The sequence below is a fragment of the Balaenoptera borealis genome (genome assembly GCF_965194805.1).
Source record: "Balaenoptera borealis genome assembly, chromosome: 17".
NCBI lineage: Eukaryota > Metazoa > Chordata > Mammalia > Artiodactyla > Balaenopteridae > Balaenoptera > Balaenoptera borealis.
In genome coordinates this window covers 18,399,567-18,420,012 of record NC_138876.1, presented here as the reverse complement: position 1 = coordinate 18,420,012, position 20,446 = coordinate 18,399,567, and the positions used below count along the sequence as shown (strand labels likewise).

Here is a 20,446-nt window from a genome sequence, read left to right as displayed (position 1 = left end):
AGACTTTAATCATAACTAAGCACATTTCACATACTGAGTGAAGCTGGCATTATGGATTTTTCTTTATTCAAGAAACTGACACTTTTTTAAGGGTCGTTATTTAAGGTTTTTCCTCTATTACTATATGTTAACTTGGTTATCAGTCTTAACATTGTTTTTATAAATAATCGTTCATTAGTACCTAATATGGACTTATTTTAAGCTAATTGATATAGAATTTCTAAGAAACTAATTCAAATTGTGAGGCCTCATTAGTTGCATATAGAAAAAATGATTATTAAGTAGATACATTATAAAATGAGGAATATCACTCTTTTCTTTAAAAGCATTTAAAAAATACCTTGGATTCAGTATTTTGTTTTATTCAATGGAAAATAATTTTAGAATACTTGGTCTTGATTATTCATGTAAGAATTATCTACTTTTTCAGTTGTACAAAGGTAATTGTGTAGTCTTAAACTCCTTGAACCACTTTTTTTTAACTATGAAAATAATATTAGCTCAAGGAAAATATAATTAGGAAAGGCAAATTAGTTTCAATGAAAGGTACTACATATTAACCCAAGGGAAAAAAAGTAAAAATAAAGTTACCATATGATCCAGCAATCTGACTCTTGAGCATATATCTGGAAAAGGTGGAAACTGAAGGGCGGGAGGGAGGTCCAAGAGGGAGGGGATATAGGTATACATATAACTGATTCACTTCGTTGTACAGCAGAAACTAACACAACACTGTAAAGCTATTTTACTAGAATAAGAAAAAAAAAAAAAGATACATGTACCCTAACGTTCATAGCAGCACTATATGCAATAGCCAAGACATGGAAGCAACCTAAATGTCCATCAGCAGATGAATGGATAAAGAGAATGTGGAATATTACTCAACAATAAAAAAGAATGAAATAACGCCATTTGCAGCAATATGGATGGACCTAGAGATTATCACACTAAGTGAAGTAAGTCAGACAGGGAAAGATAAATACCTTATGATATCACTTACATGTGGAATCTAAAAGAATGATACAACTGAACTTATTTCCAAAACAGAAAGACAAACTTACGGTTGGTTACCAAAGAAGACCGTGGGGCGGGAGGTGGAGGCAGTGGGGGGTGGATAAGTTAGGAGCGTGGGTTAGCAAATATAGACTACGCTACATAAAACAGGTAAACAACAAGGCCCTGCTGTAGAGCACAGGGAACTATATTCAGTACCTTGTAATAACCTATAATGGAAAAGAATCTGAAAAAGAATATATATATATATATATCTGAATCACTTTGCTGTACACCTGAAACTAACACAACAGTGTAAATCAATTATACTTCAATTAAAAAGAAAAAAAAAGAAAAAAAATGCTGAAATACTAGTATTTTTGTGGATAAAACTCCTTTATTTATTTCTAACATCTGCTAGCTTAGTGTTATTTACTTCTTGACTTTGTTCTAGCCCTGCTAAACCCCTCTTTAGGCTTTGATTCTTTGCCATAAGCATCTGGCAGCTCTTTAAACTAAGTTCCTTCAACATCTCCCCTCTCTTTCATCTTCACCTCTCTTCCTTACCCTTCACAGTTCAGATTTCATGTATCTCTAAAGACAGAGGAGAATGACAACAAAATGAAGTTTCCAATGTAAGACTATCTTAGTGTCTATTTCAGTGATTTTCAAAGAAGTGAATATAAATATAAAAGTACTTAAATCGATACAGTTAATTTATACATGATGAAAACTGATATAATAGGAACAGTTTTCTTTGGGAAAAAAATTAACATTTCAGTATCAATACAGATTGTAGTCTTTGCTAGAAAACAAAAAGTTGTTCAAAATTTTTTTCAAAATTATCAATAAGACATGGAGTAAACTTATTCTTATCTCCCCCAATATTTATCTGAGTATACTGAATCAGAACAAGCAACTGGAAAAATTTGCATGAAAATTTACTCACATTAATGAGGTACTCTGTTTTTTAAAATAACACAAAAATCAAATAAAATTTCTGTTAGGGTTTAATTTTTTAGAATAATTTATTTTTATTAATTTTATTCTTAAAACTTGTATCTAATTTTTATTTATTTATTTGTTTATATTTTTTATTGTAGTATAGTTGCTTTACAATGTTGTGTTAGTTTATACTGTACAGCAAAGTGAATCAGCTATATGTATACATATATACCCTCTTTTTTGGATTTCTTTCTCATTTAGGTCACCACAGAACATTGAGTAGAGTTCCCTGTGCTGTACAGTAGGTTCTCATTAGTTATCTGTTTTATACATAGTATCAATAGTGTATATATGTCAATCCCAATCTCCCAATTCATCCCCCCACACTTCCCCCTTGGTATCCATACGTTTGTTCTCTTCGTCTGTGTCACTATTTCTGCTTTGTAAATAAGATCGTCTATACCAATTTTTTCAGATTCCACATGTATGCATTAAAATACGATATTTGTTTTTCTCTTTCTGACTTACTTCATTCTGTATGACAGTCTCTAGGTCCATCCATGTCTCTACAGATAACCCAATTTCGTTCCTTTTTATGGCTGAGTAATATTCCATTGTATATGTACCACATCTTCTTTATCCATTCCTCTGTTGATGGACATTCAGGTTGATTCCATGTCCTGGCTATTGTAATAGTGCTGCAATGAACATTGGGGTCTATGTGTCTTTTCAAATTGTTTTCCTCTGAATATATGCCCAGGAGTGGGATTGCTAGATCATATGATAACTCTATTTTTAGTTTTCTAAGGAACCTCCATACTATATCTAGATATAGATGTATAGATATTTAGATATGAACATTTAGAATGATATATAAATTTTATAGTTTATGTTTTACCTGATCTTTGTAATTTATAAATTTTGTATTTAGAAATATTAAGTATCTTGTTTCACTGATTTTTAAAGAAAAGGTTTAAGAATGCTGAACAATTTTTAAATAAAAAACGGTTCAGTGTGATACAAAACAAATACCAAAATAGCAGTATCGTCATTTTGCTCCAGGATTTTGGTCACTACTCTGAGTTCCCCACATCTTTTTTAAATTTATAGAACCCAGTGCAGCCCTGATTGGTGGTCAATCTGCTGATACTTTTAGATATTTTACACTCTATTTTTCTTAGGTAAGTCCTGAGTTATTACTAGCATTCTTAGGAACAGCATTCTTTTGCTAATTCATTTTTAGACTTTAGTCCAGTATTTTTCTCCCAAATCTTTATCTGCCACTTGTGTTGCAAACTCACTTGTGTAGAGATTATTTTTCACCTAGGTAAATTATCCTGCTCCTAACCCTATTAAACCTTATCTGTTTTCTCTCTCTATTGCTCAGTCATCAAGGTCAATAGGAAGTCATATCCTGCTCTTCAGATTGCCCGTTATTGTAATATAATTGACAGTTTTAATAAGCATAGGTCAGGTTCATTATTTAAGTATATTTTTAGCATTAATAAAAATGTGGGGCTAATTTCTGTAGCACATTACTTATCGTGCATCTTTCAGATGAAAGCAAATCATTGACAACTTTTCATTTTAGACGGCTCCCAGAAGATGGTAAGAAAATAAAAAGCTTCAATTGAAGCTTCATCTTCACTAAGAAAAGGTAATGAAAGCAGCATATATTACAACTCTTACTTTACCATTACTAATGTTCTTGACTGCAGAAATCATGTGTTACTTATTTTGGATCAGAACTGGATTGAGCCTGGCAACATCCAGGTTGGCGAGGTGGGATTTTACAGAGGCGTCCAGCTGTTCCCTTGTATTGTCTATGTGCCAGCCTCACACAGTGTGATGGAATATGCTTCAATCCTCTGTATCTAAGGGCACAGCACAGTGCTTTGCAGACAGTACATACTCAATAAATATTTGTTGAATTGAATTCTCTATGAATTTATAGTTCACTATTTTATTACAGAAGAAAATGTTATTAGTTCAGAAGTGTTTTAAAAATGAAATATTTTTATAAAGGTAGTACATGGGTATAGTTAAAAATTTCAAATGCTATTGAAAAACCTAAAATGGAAAACAGCAGTGCCCTGCCTTCTCCCCTTCTTTCTGGCTCTGTCCACAGGCAGCTGCCCTCAGCTCTTACAGCTGGTTTACCTTGACCTTTCCTCCAGCTTTATGAATAACATATGTACGCTGTTATTTCTTGATTTACCAGTTTTAGACATTATCTTAATGCCTAACTATGGAACTAAATACTTAGCTTTCCCACATCAACTTCCCTTTCCCTTTCCATCCTTTACAGTGAAATCATGAATTGGGGTTAAACTAATGGTTAGTTTTAACATTTCTTCCTCCCTCCGTCCCTCCCTCTTCCTTCCTTCCTTCCTTCCTCCCTCCCTCCCTTCCTTCCTTTCTTTCTTTCTTTCCTTCCCTCTCTTTTTGCTTGCTTTAGCCTCTCCTTTTCATCCTGGACTTTTTTTTTAGCTTGGAGGGGCCTAGTAAATAATACCTGTTTCCTCTCCCAAATTTGGAACCAATTGAGAAATAAACTTAAGAAACACACTGATGGAGATAAATTACAGATAAATTACTGAATTGAAGGCTATGACTTTTTAGATCTATGGTGGGTTTTCTGCTACATATACCCTGAATTGAATTTAGCCCCTGAATGACAGCCAGAGCGGGGCTCCTGCAGATCAACCCTGACTGGGCAGGGCCCTCTCTGCATTGCAGAGAGTATGTATCCTAAGAACTTGCTAGCTCAGATGAAAGTTGGAGAGGAAAGGTTTAATCAGAACGTGCCTAGTTTCTTCTCCAGACTAGCTCAGTGAGTGATGGGAGGAAAAGGGGAGCCGGAAGCATTACTGAATCAAAGTCCTTACACGTCTAAACATAAGACCATGGAAATGCAGAGTCCCTTCTCCCCTCAGTACCTTTCTTTAGATGTCTAGTGATTTTTTTTCTGTCTGTCCTAAGTGGGAAATTTTATATGTCTCACTCTAGTGTAATATCTGGCAAGCTTCAAGAGTGGTGGAGTAGCTATTCAACATTTTGGTTGTGAGCTCCTATCCTTAATTCCACTGTAATGTCAGTATCAAGCTCTTTTCTCTGGGGGCATTCAGTTTTTGAAAAGGAGAATCCTTTCATCTTTTCAGTGGGGCATTTGTAGCTGCTAGCTTTCTGGCCCCAGGGTTGGAGTCTGACCTTTCAGGACATAGACTCTTATTTAAATCTCGTAGTTGTAACTCCAGCATCAGTACCACCTTTTAATGTTCCTGACATTCTGCAGTCTGAGACTCCTCCTTTTCTGTTTCTACCCAAAAAATGAGAGCAGAGTCATCTGGCTTGAGGGCTGGAGGCTAGATACGTCCATGTGTGTCTAGTCTTGTTTTAGCTCAGGACCTTCCTGATACCTCTGCAGGCACCCAAGTGAACCCTTCCTCTGCTCTGCAAACTCTCAGTTACCACTCCACCATTATCTTATCTTCCAAAATTTGTTGAAACCTGTCACTATTTATTGTTTCTTCTTTTGCTGTTGTGATTTTAAGTTTTTATTCCTCTGTTGTGATTTTAAGTTTTGGGTGGGAGAAGAAATAGATGGAAATGGCCAAACCACCACATTTAACTGAAAGTCTTACAGGTTTTATTTTCACAGAAACACCAACATAAGGCTGTTCTTCATGCTCTGCAGTGTTATTCCTGAAAACTTCCGTAAACCTGCCTTTACCGTTGGTCACCTTTTAGTGTTAACAAGTTACTCTATTTCTGTTTATCTCACATAACTGGAAATTCTACTGTTACCTTCAAGTGGGACTAAACTGAAAACAGGCCTACCTGGGAATGTTGATTTGCTGGAGAGATTCATTTGTTTTACTTTTGAAAATATTTCCCATAAAAGACTAGTAGATGAGCTCGAGAGGCTTTAAAATGACAGTTATATTGTTAATCATATTGATTTGTTATCTTACAGAAAGGAGGAAGTTAGCAAAGCAGCCGGAAGTACTTTCTGAGGATGAACTCAAAAGTCTATTAATACTCACAAGGGAATGCTTTTTCGATCATTTTGATGCTATTATCCCTAAAACAAGTCTAATAAAGACAGACAACACCTCCAATATGTTAAATGGTAAGTTTTCTGTTACTTTAAACATGAGTTCTTTTTTGTGTGTGACATTTATGATGGTTATTTATTATTAAAACTAATAAAATATATCAATCAAATAAAAATCATAAATTTTAATAGTGATATATATTTGTATATACAGGTATGTATGTATATATAATAAGCTGTGTTTTTCATCATTTAAACAGTAGAAATTCTCTGATAATTTCTTTCCTTAAGCATGTTCAGTATAATTGTTTCTGAGCAGAGGGAGAAACACTTTAAGGTGATTCCTCTTACAGCTGTTACTAAGCTACTAGAATGGATGGATTTCTATTAAGCTATGTTTTCATAAGATAAAAAAAGTAGAACCTACTCAGTAAATTTAATATAGTTAAAACTACATATAATAAGATGCTCCACATTTGCCATTTATTATAGCAGGAACAGTACCAAACTTCTACTGAGGGAGCAGGAAATAATTTCTATATTAACTTGCATTTCTTTCTATTTTCCTGGTTTCCATTCTTGTGATGAATTTGAATAGAGTGAAGCTTTTCAAGATCTAACAAAGAAGCATTTGAAGATTGCCTGGCATTTTAAAAGTACAGGATAATTTTTTTGTTTTTATTCTGTGAGAATCATTTTTATTTGTACATTAATAAGAAAATGGCCAAAGAATCAAGTTAATAATAATGTTTGTTGAGTGCCTTTTCTGTTTGATGCCATGAAGGCACACAAAGAAGTAAAAATTTGGGTCTTTGGCTTTCTACAGGCTTATGATCTGTTTGGAAAACAAAATATAAATACAGCATCTAGTGCCGTGTTTAAGGGCCCAGGTTTCTGGAGATACACTGCCAGCGTTTAAATCTCAGCTTTGTCACTTGTTAGCTGTATGTCTTTGGGCAGGTTATTTAACCTCTCCATATCTCTGTTTCCTCATGTTTCAAATGGGGATGATAATATTACCCAGTTACTAGGGTTATTATGAGGATTAACTGAGTTGATACATGTAAAACACTTAGAACACAATCAGTGCCAAAAAATTGTTACCTGTTGTTTGTATTTTCATTATCACTATTGTTAATATCAGTACCAAAGTTAAATAGTACGTAGTAATCGGAAAGATGTTGGAGACATATAAGGTTACTTGTAAGTGCAAGATATGTTCAGTAAGTGAGAGAGCATGGCTTCTTGGTTACAGCATGGGCTCTGGAGCAATACTAACGAGGCTGAATCCCAGCTCTGTACCTTACTCCTGTCCTTTAAATCATCTCTAGATCACTTATAATACCTAATACAATGTAAATAATTATAAATACAATGTAAATGCCATGTAAATAGTTGCCAGCACACACCAAATTGAAGTTTTGCTTTTTGGAACTTTCTGGAATTTTTTTTCACCCAAATATTTTTTATCCACGGTTGCTTGAATCTGTGGATGCGGAACTCGTGGATACAGAGGGTCAACTGTACACCTACATGCAAATTACAGCAAAAGAAGCAGCAAGGCCAATTATATTTCATATTCTGACCCATTATTCTCAACCATGCACACTAGGAGTTATTAGCAATTGTTAGGGTTATTGACCTGTTTTTTTTTTTTTCTTTTTTCTTTTTTTTCTTTTTTGTGAAAACTCTAGCACGTGTAACAAATGAGAGTCAGCATACCATTTTATTTACTCATTGCCATAACTTGCTGAAGACTTTCATAATGCCAAATGTGGTATCTGAACTCAAAAAACAGTGTCCTTTACCTGAGGCTGTTGGGGCACATAAACACTGCGTAAATGACTTTTCTAGATAATGCTATAAGATCACAATTTTCTTATTTCAAACACTTTAATAAGAATCTTCTAGTATCTGTTTATAATTCTTGCCTTATTAATAAACACAGTCTACCAGTTACAACCTTTTTTTGGTGATTCATTCATATGTTGATATGCAAGGCTATCATGGCCTGTATTCATTAGCCACATATTATTATCTGAAATGTTACTTTCCTTTTTGTTTGCTGTGATTTGTGATTTTGTAGGGCAGTTTTGAGTCCTTACTTCCCTTTTGTATCACTTCCGTTTCTTTGTTTCTCCTGTAAAGTAAAACACTGTTTTAAAAATGAAGCGGTAGGACTTCCCCAGTGGTCCAGTGGCTAAGACTCTGTGCTCCCAATGCAGGGGGCCTGGGTTCGATCCCAGGTCAGGGAACTAGATCCCACATGCCACAACTAAGAGTTTGCATGCAGCAAATAAAGATCCCGCATGCTGCAACTAAGACCCAGGGCAGCCAAATAAATAAATATTTTTTAAAAATAAATAAATAAAATGAAGCAGTGTATTTGGTTTCTCAGAGGCTCCTTTTGTGCTTTTTGGTTGTCAGCATGGCCCAGTGTCCTGCTTGTCACATAAATAAAATATTGTATTTCATTTTATTGTAAGAATTCTATTAAGTTATTCCCCAAAAGACATGATACATATGAATGTTTGCCTATCCATTCCTTAGTATTTAGCCTGTGTCACTTATATTTATGTAGATTGTATAGTCAAAGTTAATAATTAATTATATTGTAATATTTAGGAATAATTAATGTTAACTTTTATTTAACATGGCTTGTATTCTTTTGTGAACACAGCCTGTAACTGTTCAGAACTGCTAATGATTTTTTTCTTTATACTTTTTTTGAAAAGCCATGCCAACATTATAAAGTGGATTATTTCATCATAAAGCTCATTATTCTATAAAATAGTATTTCACCACCCTTATTAAGAAATGGGAAGTGCTATATTTGGATGGTGTTTGGTTGGGGCAGTCCAGTATAGGCATTAAAAATATTTTAAGCTATGTGACTAAATAGTTTAATAAGTAAAGGAAAAATAGTATGCAGTTGGTTTCTGTTTTCATTTACGATTATTTTTTTCTTTTTTGTTCAAAAATTTCTTACCAAATCATTATCACTTTGTAAGACCCCAAAGTATAAAATGGGTATTTTTGTCAGGGTTGATGGTTAGTCAAATAGCTAATGTCCAGTAATTTTCAGTCAATTTATTAGTGTGCAATAGTTCAAACAATTTAAAACACCAGATAGTTTTGGAATCCAAAAAGTAGTCCAGTTAGTAATTTTGCCAGTGTTAAAACAGATGGGATGTACTCATAATTTATAATGAGATTGGAAGGTGTCCCTGTATGTTTTTGATGAGAATTGCAGTGTTATCAACAATCTCAGTGTTAGTTCATTGCAGCATACTGGCTGGAAAGATAAGCACACCCTTACATATAATATTTTATTAGTAGTAAAATAACATTTAACGTTAGCAATTTACTTGAAAATGTGTATGTTAAGGCATCTTACACTAATACATAAGTGAGAATTATTTTTGAAGTAACCTTTACCTGCAAACATCATAAGTTATGTATGGTATTACTGTATTTTTGAGAATGAGGTAATCTCTCTTTTTTTTTTTAAAGATTCTCACTTTTTTTTAATATAAATTTATTTATTTAATTATTTATTTTTTGGCTGCATTTGATTTTCGTTGCTCCGCACAGGCTTTCTCTAGTTGCAGCGAGTGGGGCTACTCTTCATTGCGGTGCGTGGGCTTCTCATTGCGGCGGCTTCTCTTGTTGCGGAGCACAGTCTCTAGGCACACGGGCTTCAGTAGTTGTGGCACGTGGGCTCAGTAGTTGTGGCTCGCGGGCTCAAGAGCACAGGCTCAGTAGTTGTGGCGCACGGGCTCTAGAGCGCAGGCTCAGTAGTTGTGGCGCACGGGCTTACTTGCTCTGCAGCATGTGGGATCTTCCTGGACCAGGGCTCGAACCTGTGTTCCCTGCATTGGCAGGCGGATTCTTAACCACTGCGCCACAAGGGAAGTCCGGTAATCTCTTTTAAAGATATGAATTTCTCAGGATACTGGTGATAATTCCTCTTTGTAGTATGGAAATCACATAATATATCCAGTATATTCTCCACAGAGTTGTCTCCTTTTCATTTAGAACTAATTTCACAAAAATAACAAAGTTATGCTTTCATTCCATATGAGTTTTTGCAGTGCTAATTCATCTTCTGAATTCAAGCTCGTAACTTTTATTATGAGGAGATAGTAAAATAAAGCTTAATACTGATTTTTTTTTTCATTTCCAAAAAACTTTTCTATGGTATTTTGCACAGTTCAGGCCATCAGAGATATCCTTAATAAATGCCTGAGGTAAGTATTGTGCAATTAATCCAATTTGCCTTTATACACATGCACATGTGCACACACACACACACGATGTATGTATGTATCTACATACATTTTTATATAGCAAAATTCAGTATGTTAATACCTTTCAGTACTTGCATATTTCTCTTCAGATTCCAATCCAGTGGAACCTATTTCTTCAAGTCTACTGGAAACCAATCCTCTGGAGTGGCCAGAAAGGCATGTTCTTCAAAATTTGGAAACTTTTGAAAAAGCTAAACAAAAAATGAGGTAATATTTAAATAGCTCAGTATTTTTTAATGACTTTTTAAATCTTAATCCTTACATTGTATTTATGAGATATTAGTAGTTTATGGTTTTATTATAAAAGAAATATATGCTTACTATAAATCCATAGATAGATAGATAGATAGGTAGATAGATAGAGCACTACAGAGTAGTGTGTCCAGGAAATGCTCTTTTTCTTCTACCTTCTACTTGTACTTTCTAGGTGTACATAATCACAGTTAACATTTTAGTGGATGGCTTTCCAGACCATCTTCCATAGATATACACGGGTATATGAATATGTAATAAAAATTTAAACAATACAGGAACATGTAAAATGAAGTAAAAGTACTCATCTTCTTTGAGCTATTTTAAACTCTTCCTGTTTTACATTTTTATGTTTGTATAGTATCTATTAACTATCTCTAAGAGGCAGAGTTTATTTTTATTTTGTTTTTGGTTCAGTACATAGTCGGCACTCAGTACATCATTGTTGAGTGGTAGAATAATGGAATAAAGAGAAGGAATTTGGCTCTCTTGCATCGCCCTCCTCCAACTCACTTCCCCCAAATCACATTTTTATCTTTAGATCCTCTGCTGATAACATTTATGACTTGCTATAACATTTGTGACTTACTATAACCACATTTTGTTCATAGATGTCAACAGATTTATTGAGTACCAACTACATGTCAGGCTCTCCTCTTAGAGGAGTAACCAGACAAGTAAATGTAATACTTATAAATTACTCTATGTGTAATGAATGAAACAAAGGGACTGAAGGAGAGTAATTTTACTTGCTGTGGGCGTGGGGAGATGAGGTGGATGGTCAGGGACGGCTCCCTGAGGAGGTTACACTGGAGCTGAGACCTAATGGTTAAATGGGTGAAGCACATTCAGTCACACAGGATCTTATAGGTTTTCATACAGACTCTGGATTATATTGTAAGTGCATTGGTAAGCTTTTGATGGATTTTATACCAAAGAGTGACGTGATCTGATTTTGCAAAATAACTTTTACTCTTCCATGGCGAATAGATTGTAGGAGGAGGATACTAGGAACAGACAGATCAGTTGGGTGGCTTTTTCTGTAGGCTGAGAGATAACTTTGATTTCTAACTAGAGTAGTAGTGGAGAACAAGTTTGGGATATATTTTGGTGCTTAGCAGGGAAAAAACCCTTCCTGTGATGGACTGGATGTGGAGGAGAGGGAAAGAGAGGCGTCTAAGACAGTTTAGATTTCTGGCTTGAACAGCATGTGAGTGGTGTTCTCACTTATGGTTTGGGGAAGATTGGTGAGAAGTTGGAGTAAGGACAGATTTGGGGAGAAAAATCGAGAGTTCTGCTTTAAGGATGCTAAGTTTGCTCTATGGCTTATGCAAGTGGACATGTGAGGTGGATCGGAGGAGAAATCTGGGAGTCAGTTTGGGGTTATCATTAAAAGGGGTTTTTTTTAAATACATGCTAGTGGATGAGATCACTTGGTGAGACCATGTAGAAAAAGGAAAGAGGGCTTAAGACCATTCCCTAAAGGTCTCTAACGTTTATAGGTCAGGAGGAAAATGACAATCTAGAAAGAAGATTGAGAAAAGGACAGGTTACCCGTAAAAGAACTTGAATTTCTTTATTTTTTTCTAAATATCTATTTATTTGTTTTTATTTTTGTTTGTATTGGGTCTTTGTTGCTGTGCGCAGGCTTTCTCTAGTTGTGGTGAGCAGGGGCTACTCTTCGCTGCGGTGCACGGGCTTCTCATTGTCGTGGCTTCTCTTGTTGCAGAGCACGCGCTCTGGGCACAGGGGCTTCAGTAGTAGCGGCACGCAGACTCTAGAGCGCAGGCTCAGTAGCTGTGGCGCACGGGCTTATTTGCTCCGCAGCATGTGGGATCCTCCCGGACCAGGGCTCGAACCCATGTCCGCTGTATTGGCAGGCGGATTCTTAACCACTGCGCCACCAGGAAAACCCACCCGTGAGTTTTAGATTGTGTGTTTTAACTTTCCATTGTGAAAGGGGAGGAAATTAACATCCCTACTTCTCTTCACCTTTTATCCTTCTTCCTCTGGCACCTTATGTTATTTGCAATAGACAATTTTTTTTTTTTCTTGAAGTCATTTTTCTTGCGCCTCTCTGACTTGCTACTCTGATTTGGACTGACCCTTTCTACCTGCACAACTGTTATCCTGGTATTTCTTTTGAATACAATTCTAGATTAGAACTGCATTTTCTTGGATCTTGTATCTTAATGAGAAGTCTGATGTGACATGGATTTTTGTTCCTTAATAGGTATTTTACCCTGTCTGGAACTTTTAGAATTTTCTATTTTCCATAATGTTCTGAAATTACATGAGGCCATCATGGTGTGAACTATTTTGGTCTCAAGCCTTTTGTCTTTTTTTCAGCTCTGGGAGAAGCGAGAATTCTACCATTGAACCACCAATGCCTTATGGCTCTGGGAAATATTCTTCTATTATTTCTTTAATAGTATTCTTCCTTCAGTTTTTTTTTTCTTTCTTTCTTCTCTGTAATATCTGTTTTAACTAATTTTAGATGTTCTGGATTGATTTTTCATTCAAATTTGATTCTTCTCTCAATAATCCATCTCTTCATCTTTTCTGCTCTACATTCTAGGATATTTCCTTGACCTTTACTTTCATCTTTTCTATTAAATTTTTGGCAGCCACTTTTTAAATTCCTAATAATTCTTTTTTTGTTATCTACCCTATTTTTTCGTAGCTACCTGTTCTTTTAATAATGAGAATTGAGAAGATACTCTAAGGATATTAATTGGAATTTTCTTTTAACTTGTTTTATCTGTTCCTTAAATGATCCTTTCAGTCTGTTTTATTTGCTCCTCTGGTGTTTTTCTCTTAGGTGTAGTTCTTTAGTGTCTGGTGGCTCTTGATTGTTCATAGCTAAGAATTTAATACTAGGCTGTGTTATATTGGTAGTTGCATACATTTTCTCTCTATATGTGTAGTCCTGTTCCCTACCTGCTCACACCTGAATTAATGCTGGGGGAGGAGAGATATAGGGCACCCGGGGGTATCAAAAGGCAGGTAACCTTGGTCCTTTACCTATAACTAAAATAAGGGGACTTTATTCTGGGGGCTCCACCACTAACAGTAGGACAGGCACATAGTTCTGGATTTCATAGCCTCGGTTTTTAACTTGGAGGTAAAAGCATGGGGTTAAGATGCGGTGTGGGAGGGTCATACTAGAACAAGAGTTCTAGAAGAGTTCTGAAAATATGTCACCTGATTTCTGCCCATTGCCGCTCCGAGCTCAAGTTTAGAGTCCCTCTGTGGCTTTGTAGGATGGAAAAAAGAAGACATGTTCTACCTTTTTTGTAGGTTTCTCTCTAATTCTTGTTGAGGCTCTTGTTCTAGTTTATTCCTGAAATTCATTGAACTCTTTGGTCCACTGTTTTTCCTTCTTCCTTTTTTCAACCCTATTATAAACTTAGTGCCTAGTGCTTCAACACTGTGATTTTTATTTGTTTTAGTGGAAAGGTTAATGTGTATGTTTAATCCACCATCTTGAACTAGAAGAAGCTTGCTTGTCGTTTAAGTCTAGCTCAAATAGCACCTTTCTCTTAAGACTTTTATAAATGATGCAGTTAAAAAGCTGTGTTATTACTTCTTTCATGAAACTTATTTTATTGTACCTTCTCTATCTCATTCTACACTGGTGTATTTATCTCTTTTCACTCTCCTCACCTTCTTTCTCCCATTTCAAGTCATACACAATTGAGAGCAGTGATTATGAGTCTGTAAATTATCATCAGTGAACTCCTTTTTTAGTACCTTACAATGATAATTGCAGAGTAAATGCTCAATCAATATTTGTGGACACTTCAAAATATGGGAAGATACCATCAAATTCTTGGCTGGGGACAAAAGTTATGTTATATATTTTCATAATTTGTTTTGTGTTAAAGCAGGTTCAGCTGGAGAATACAGGACCATTACATAGTGAAATTTAAAAGTCATAAGAATTTGGTTTTAGACAAACTCAGTCACCTGTTGTGTGACTTTGTTGCCTCATCTTTAAGGTGGGGATAACAATCCCAGTTCTACTCCTAAGTTGTGAAAATTTAATGAGATAATGTATGAAAAAATACTTTGTAAGCTTGAAAGCACTAAACAAAGTTGTCAGTATTTTTTGTTTTGTTTTTAACCTAAGACATATCTTGATAGTATATTTCATCACAAACTGGGCTTTTAAATTGCTCTGATATTCTTGTGTCCTGGGTTCTATGTAAATGCAAAGTATACATTTCCCCATTGCTACTGGCTTATAAAATGATTGAGAGTAATATTCATTAAGATTTTGTGAGTCACTATTAGAGAATGGCCATACAGAAATTAAATTAAACTCATAATGTAGTTCCTGCCCTCCTGGAGTATAAAGTTCAGAGAAAATATTTGAGTGTTTTTCTGTTTGACTATTTTTATTAGATTTATATTTTCAATTTAAAAATAAAGGGAGGGCTTCCGTGGTGGCACAGTGGTTGAGAGTCCGCTTGCCAATGCAAGGGACACAGGTTCGAGCCCTGGTCCGGGAAGATCCCACATGCCGCGGAGCAACTAAGCCTGTGCGCCACAACTACTGAGCCTGTGCTCTAAAGCCCGCAAGCCACAACTACTGAGCCTGTGTGCCACAACTACTGAAGCCCACATGCCTAGAGCCCGTGCTCCTCAACAAGAGAAGCTACTGCAATGAGAAGCCCGCGCACTGCAACGAAGAGTAGCCCCCGCTCGCCGCAACTGGAGAAAACCCACGCACAGCAACAAAGACCCAGTGCAGCCAAGAATGAATAATAAATAAATAAATAAAAATAAAGGGAATAGGAAGAGGAAAGAGGCACTGTCATCATGTTTAGAAATATAAGTCTAGGGCTTCCCTGGTGGCGCAGTGGTTAAGAGTCCACCTGCCAATGCAGGGGACACGGGTTCGAGCCCTGGTCTGGGAAGATCCCACATGCCACGGAGCAACTAAGCCCGTACGCAACAACTACTGAGCCTGAGCTCTAGAGCCCGCGAGCCATAACTACTGAGCCCGTGTGCCACAACAACTGAAGCCTGCGTGCCTGGAGCCCGTGCTCTGCAACAAGAGAAGCCACCATAATGAGAAGCCCGCGCACCGCAACGAAGAGTAGCCCTCGCTCACCGCAACTAGAGAAAGCCTGTGCGCAGCAATGAAGATCCAACACAGCCAAAAATAAATAAATAAATAAATAAATAAATAAAATATATATATATATAAGTCTAAAGCCATAATGTCAACATTTTAATCATAAAATTATCAGTAAAAATGCTTGATTTGAGTGATTAAATAATCAGGAAATAGCTGAATTAATATAAAGTCAGGAAATTAATATTCTGTGTAGGTATTGAAAGATTTTATTTTTGCTTTGGTGACAGAGTAATGTCATGATCTGTGACTCAGTGCTTGATAAAACCTTTAGCATTCTCTGAAACTATTTTCCTCTTTCCAGTTTTTAAAACTTTCTGGAACTTTTTGGGTTCATAGAGTTATAGAGTAGAACTCGTACCTAATTCAGAGTCAGTCTAGTTCTGACTCTGTCATTTTAAATAGCTTGTCACCCTGGGTCTGTAAGGCACTATTGTGTGTTAGTGTCTTTATATGAAAAGTAGGAACAATGATTGTTTTTTAGGCTTAGTATGATAAGAATTTTACAAAGTTCTTATTTTCAGGTGTTAATTTCATTTTGAGATAAGACCTATCTTTTTTTCAAGGAAATTTGTATTAAGAATATATTGTATGTAAAGTAATTTGAAAAGTATAAAGTCCTGCATATATTTCAGGTATAATAATGATTCAGTGCTTATTCATAATGCCATAATCATGGCTAGAAGAGACCTTGGAGAAATTCTGATTACCATCTCATTTCATGGTTGTGCTTCATATTAATCTTTCAAGTTCATAGATAATTGCAACATTCAGTCTCTGCCCTCAAAATTTACAATATTGTGAGGTTTTGGAACATACAAGAGAGTTTAGATTTAAATTTTATAGAATTGATGACTTTGCGCTACTAAATAATTAATCATCATTTATAAAGAATATAATTATGTTTATTTTAGTTAAGTAGTAGCATTGTTGACATGGTAACTGCAAGTTTTACTGTGACCTACAGAGTTTTAAAAATATACTTTGATACTAAGTGATTTGCAATGACTTTATTTTCTTTCTTAAATGTGTAGATCTTCAATTTTTTTGTGTGTATTTTTCTGGTTTCTGCTCATAGCAGCTTTTCCTGACCATGGTGAATTCTAATCCACTTTGAATAAATCTACATAACATTTTTTTCTCAGAACTGGTTCATTACCTCGTTCATCTGAACAGTTACTGGGCCACAAAGAGGGTCCACGGGATTCAGTCACATTATTGGATGCTAAAGAATTGCTGAAATTCTTTACCTCAGATGGATTACCAATTGGAGATCTTCAACCTTTACAGATTCAAAAAGGGTAAGTTATAAACTTACAATTTCAACTAATTTTTAAGGAATCATTTAAAAAACACATTGCATCTCATTTGTCCAGTTAATTGATGCTCTGTGACACTTTGACAAAAATCTACAGGTTTGAGCCCAGCATTTATCAATTGGCCTTAATCCTCACATTTTACCTTAGCCAAATGTCCTACTGTTTTGTAGTATTGAATATAAGGGAAACAGGAATAATAAAAGCAACCTCAGCATATTTCTCTTAGAAATCAGCTTCTACTTTGTATACAGATGGCAATACTTTTTAAGAAAAAATTGTAATTTGACTTGCAAAAATTTTTTAAAATTCTCCTTTCTGTATCACTCTCTAGTTTTGATTTTGCCACTACTTACCGTGACACTGTCAGTTATGTCTAATAGCAAAAAGGACAGCCTTTCAACTGAAGAGAATGGGGAAGTGTAATAAAAATGCTTTCAAAACTATGCCATTACCAAGGAAGAACTCAGTGTCTACATGAATAATTTATAACTAATTTGACTTCCAAGACAACTTCCACTAAGTTACTAGTTAATAAATTCTGGATGTTACTGAAGTTTACTTAATTACAGATAAAATTATGGCATCATATACTTGTGAGATTTGAATAATTTGTTCACTACCCCAATTTCTTTTTGCTAATCCATTATTCTGAGAACCTTCCAAAGGACCTTAAAAATTATAGAACATTTTGATTACTTTTTCAAAGCTTGTTTTGGCAAATATTGAATTTAAGGGTTAATTTTGGAAAGGATTTATTTGAAGATAGTTATTTCTCAAAACTAATGTTAGAGCATATTGCCTTCATGTGTGTCTTCACTAAAGAGAGAGAGATGGGGAGCAACTTTGAAAACATGAGGATCTTAATAATTTGGAGTCTTAATGACTTAATGATCTTAATGACATAAAAATAGTGTGATTTTAGAGTAATGTTCTTTTTCTCATAGCTTTGAGAGATTGATAATCTTTTTTGTGGGAGTCAAGAAAAGGAAGAACTATGTACACATTTTCATCTGTTTAGTTATTGGATTACTGTCCTTCCAAATCATTAAGCGTCAACTGGCAGAGTCAGATGGGTTTGCCAAAACTGATTATGTAGGTTGTACTCTTTGTGACCAGAACGTCTTCCTAGCTGCAATGTCTAGGGGAGATGCTATTAATTCTTTCTGTAGTTTACCAGTGATTTATTTGCTGGTATGCTATAATTCCTTGATGCTGGTAAAGAACTGTGTCATTATCAAATATATCTTCTATTAAAATTAAAGTTGAAGGATGAGCTTTCATGGTAATGAATCAAGGACCTGCAAACTTTTATTAAATGTCTACCCATGCAAGGAACCACCCGAAATGCAATATTAAGTTAAACAAAGTACAGGAGTGACTCCTATATATACACCAGAGGAATATTAAACATTGACAAAATACATATGTATTACAGTGTTTCCTTTAGAAAGAACAAGGTGTGAGTAAAATTAAACAAAAATAGATAGAGCTGCTGAGAGAGATTAAAATAAGAAATGGAAGACAACATGGCAAAGGAAAGAAGTGAAATTCTAGGTACCTAAAGAGTTCTATATTACAAAATTATTCACTTTAATAATTAGTCATCAAAATACTGGGATCATTGCAATTTATTCATGTTACTTTATGCAGAACTGTTTAAATGGATGCATTGAATATAAATTCTTGTTTTGGGGATTCATTAACTTGCATATAGCTTACATTTTAATGTAATAATTTCAAATGCTTATCTTAGTACTCAAGATAATTTTTAATTTTCGGTGGCATGTGGGCAGTTTTCATTACTAAAGCCAAGGGGGGGGAAATGTGATAGCCAATTTATTCATGGTACTCTACTATCTACTCGTTTTTATGTATACCATTTCTAAGTCTTCTGAATTCAAGCCCCTAGTATTTCATTCTGCCTATTAACTGTGTAAAGACCACTTGTATAATTCTCTCATTCCCATCTAACCTGTTCTGAGCTTTAGGAACATGATTCAGTTCATTAGAACAGTACCTCCCAACTCAGGCAGAGAAGGAGAGCACTTATTAGAACAACTCGGAGAGCTTAACCTAATTGCAGCAGCCTTCTTCCTGAGATTTTGATGTACCCCTGCAGGTCTGGGTGTGGAGGGGTAGAGCATGAATATTTTATGTAAGCTCACCACATGATTAGTTCCAACATACCTGCTGATTGGAAACTTACTTCAGAAGAAGAACTGAAATCAGCAGTTAGTCTTTTTATCCTCTGATATTTAAAAGGTCACTGATTCTTAAAGTAGGTGTCAAAATGACTACATTCCCAGGCAAAGAAATATCTGGATTGCCCATGTGGTTATAGGAGGAAGTAAATACTTCTTTTGTCACTAAAGATTGGAGTTTGACTTTATTCCCCTGGAAAAAAGAATTTAGCTAAATTCATAAACATTTTCCTACACCAAGAAAAAAATATTCTTCAGGAATAATGCTGTTTCTTGAACTTCCACTAGAAATCATTTTCTATTCTTGATTTAACCATTTCTCAGAATAGTTTTGTGAAGTAAGTAGTACGATAACTTCCGAAACTTGGGACACAGAAAATGTAAGTGACGAAACCCATAGGCTTAACCTCACTTCATTTCCTTCTTTGTCCCATATGAGATCCAGTTATAGAGAAGGAAGTCAGATTTCCTTCTTCAGACAGTTTCTTGACCTTTCTCTTTGTCACTAAATAAACTTTAAATACAAATGAAAAACTTTTTGTTTCAGGGAAAAGACTTTTGTCCTGACACCAGAACTTAGTCCTCGGAAACTTCGGGGTTTACCTTTTGAAAAAGCCTCAGTATGTCATTATCATGGAATTGAGTGAGTTTTTTATTTTCACTTTACTCTTCTGTGTGTTGTTGATGTAGCTTATCTTATGTGAGTGTGAAGAGTGACTGTAATAAAATGATATAAATTGAGATAGAGAAGCAAAGAGAAAGTATGTCAAAAAAACCTCAAAAAACTAAGCAGTATATACACAAATAATTTGTCTTCTGTTGGAAAAAAGTTATTTGATGATTAATCAGTTTTACATTTAAACATCCTATTATTAGTTACTAGATATTTTAGTCAAAATTATTTTAGTCCCTACGTTGTAAATGTGTATTTATACTACTGGTCACATTAATATTCCCTGGTCATTGTAATTGCTCAGAAACTGTTAGATAAAATGCATTCTCATTTGCAACATGTTAATTATGTGTACATTTTTATGGAATTTTAATTGACCAGATGAATGAAATTTCAAAGGATTCTCTTGCTTAGAGGTATTAGGAGTTCAGGAGGTCATGTGCACATCTACCATTTTCACCAGGACAAGAAATGGAATGATGGAGATAATGTATTTTAGGTTAAATTTGCAAGACCTTAGTGACAACAGGTCATTCTAGGAATGTTTAGGTTC

The 20,446-nt window shown here is 35.1% G+C and overlaps 1 protein-coding gene across 10 annotated transcripts in view; it reads left to right on the top strand.

Moving 5' to 3' along the window:
* Positions 1–20,446, top strand: part of MTBP (MDM2 binding protein) — a 106,983-nt gene that overhangs the window by 33,886 nt on the left and 52,651 nt on the right. For 8 of the 10 annotated variants that reach the window (XM_082364280.1, XM_082364277.1, XM_082364275.1 and 5 more), the window contains exons 14-17: positions 5,915–6,070; positions 10,374–10,512; positions 16,846–17,001; positions 19,768–19,863. In XM_082364280.1, coding sequence (XP_082220406.1) covers positions 5,915–6,070; positions 10,374–10,512; positions 16,846–17,001; positions 19,768–19,863 — 547 coding nt within the window. The remainder of the gene's footprint in view (positions 1–5,914; positions 6,071–10,373; positions 10,513–16,845; positions 17,002–19,767; positions 19,864–20,446) is intronic. The other 2 variants (XM_082364273.1, XM_082364276.1) reach the window with 1 other exon arrangement.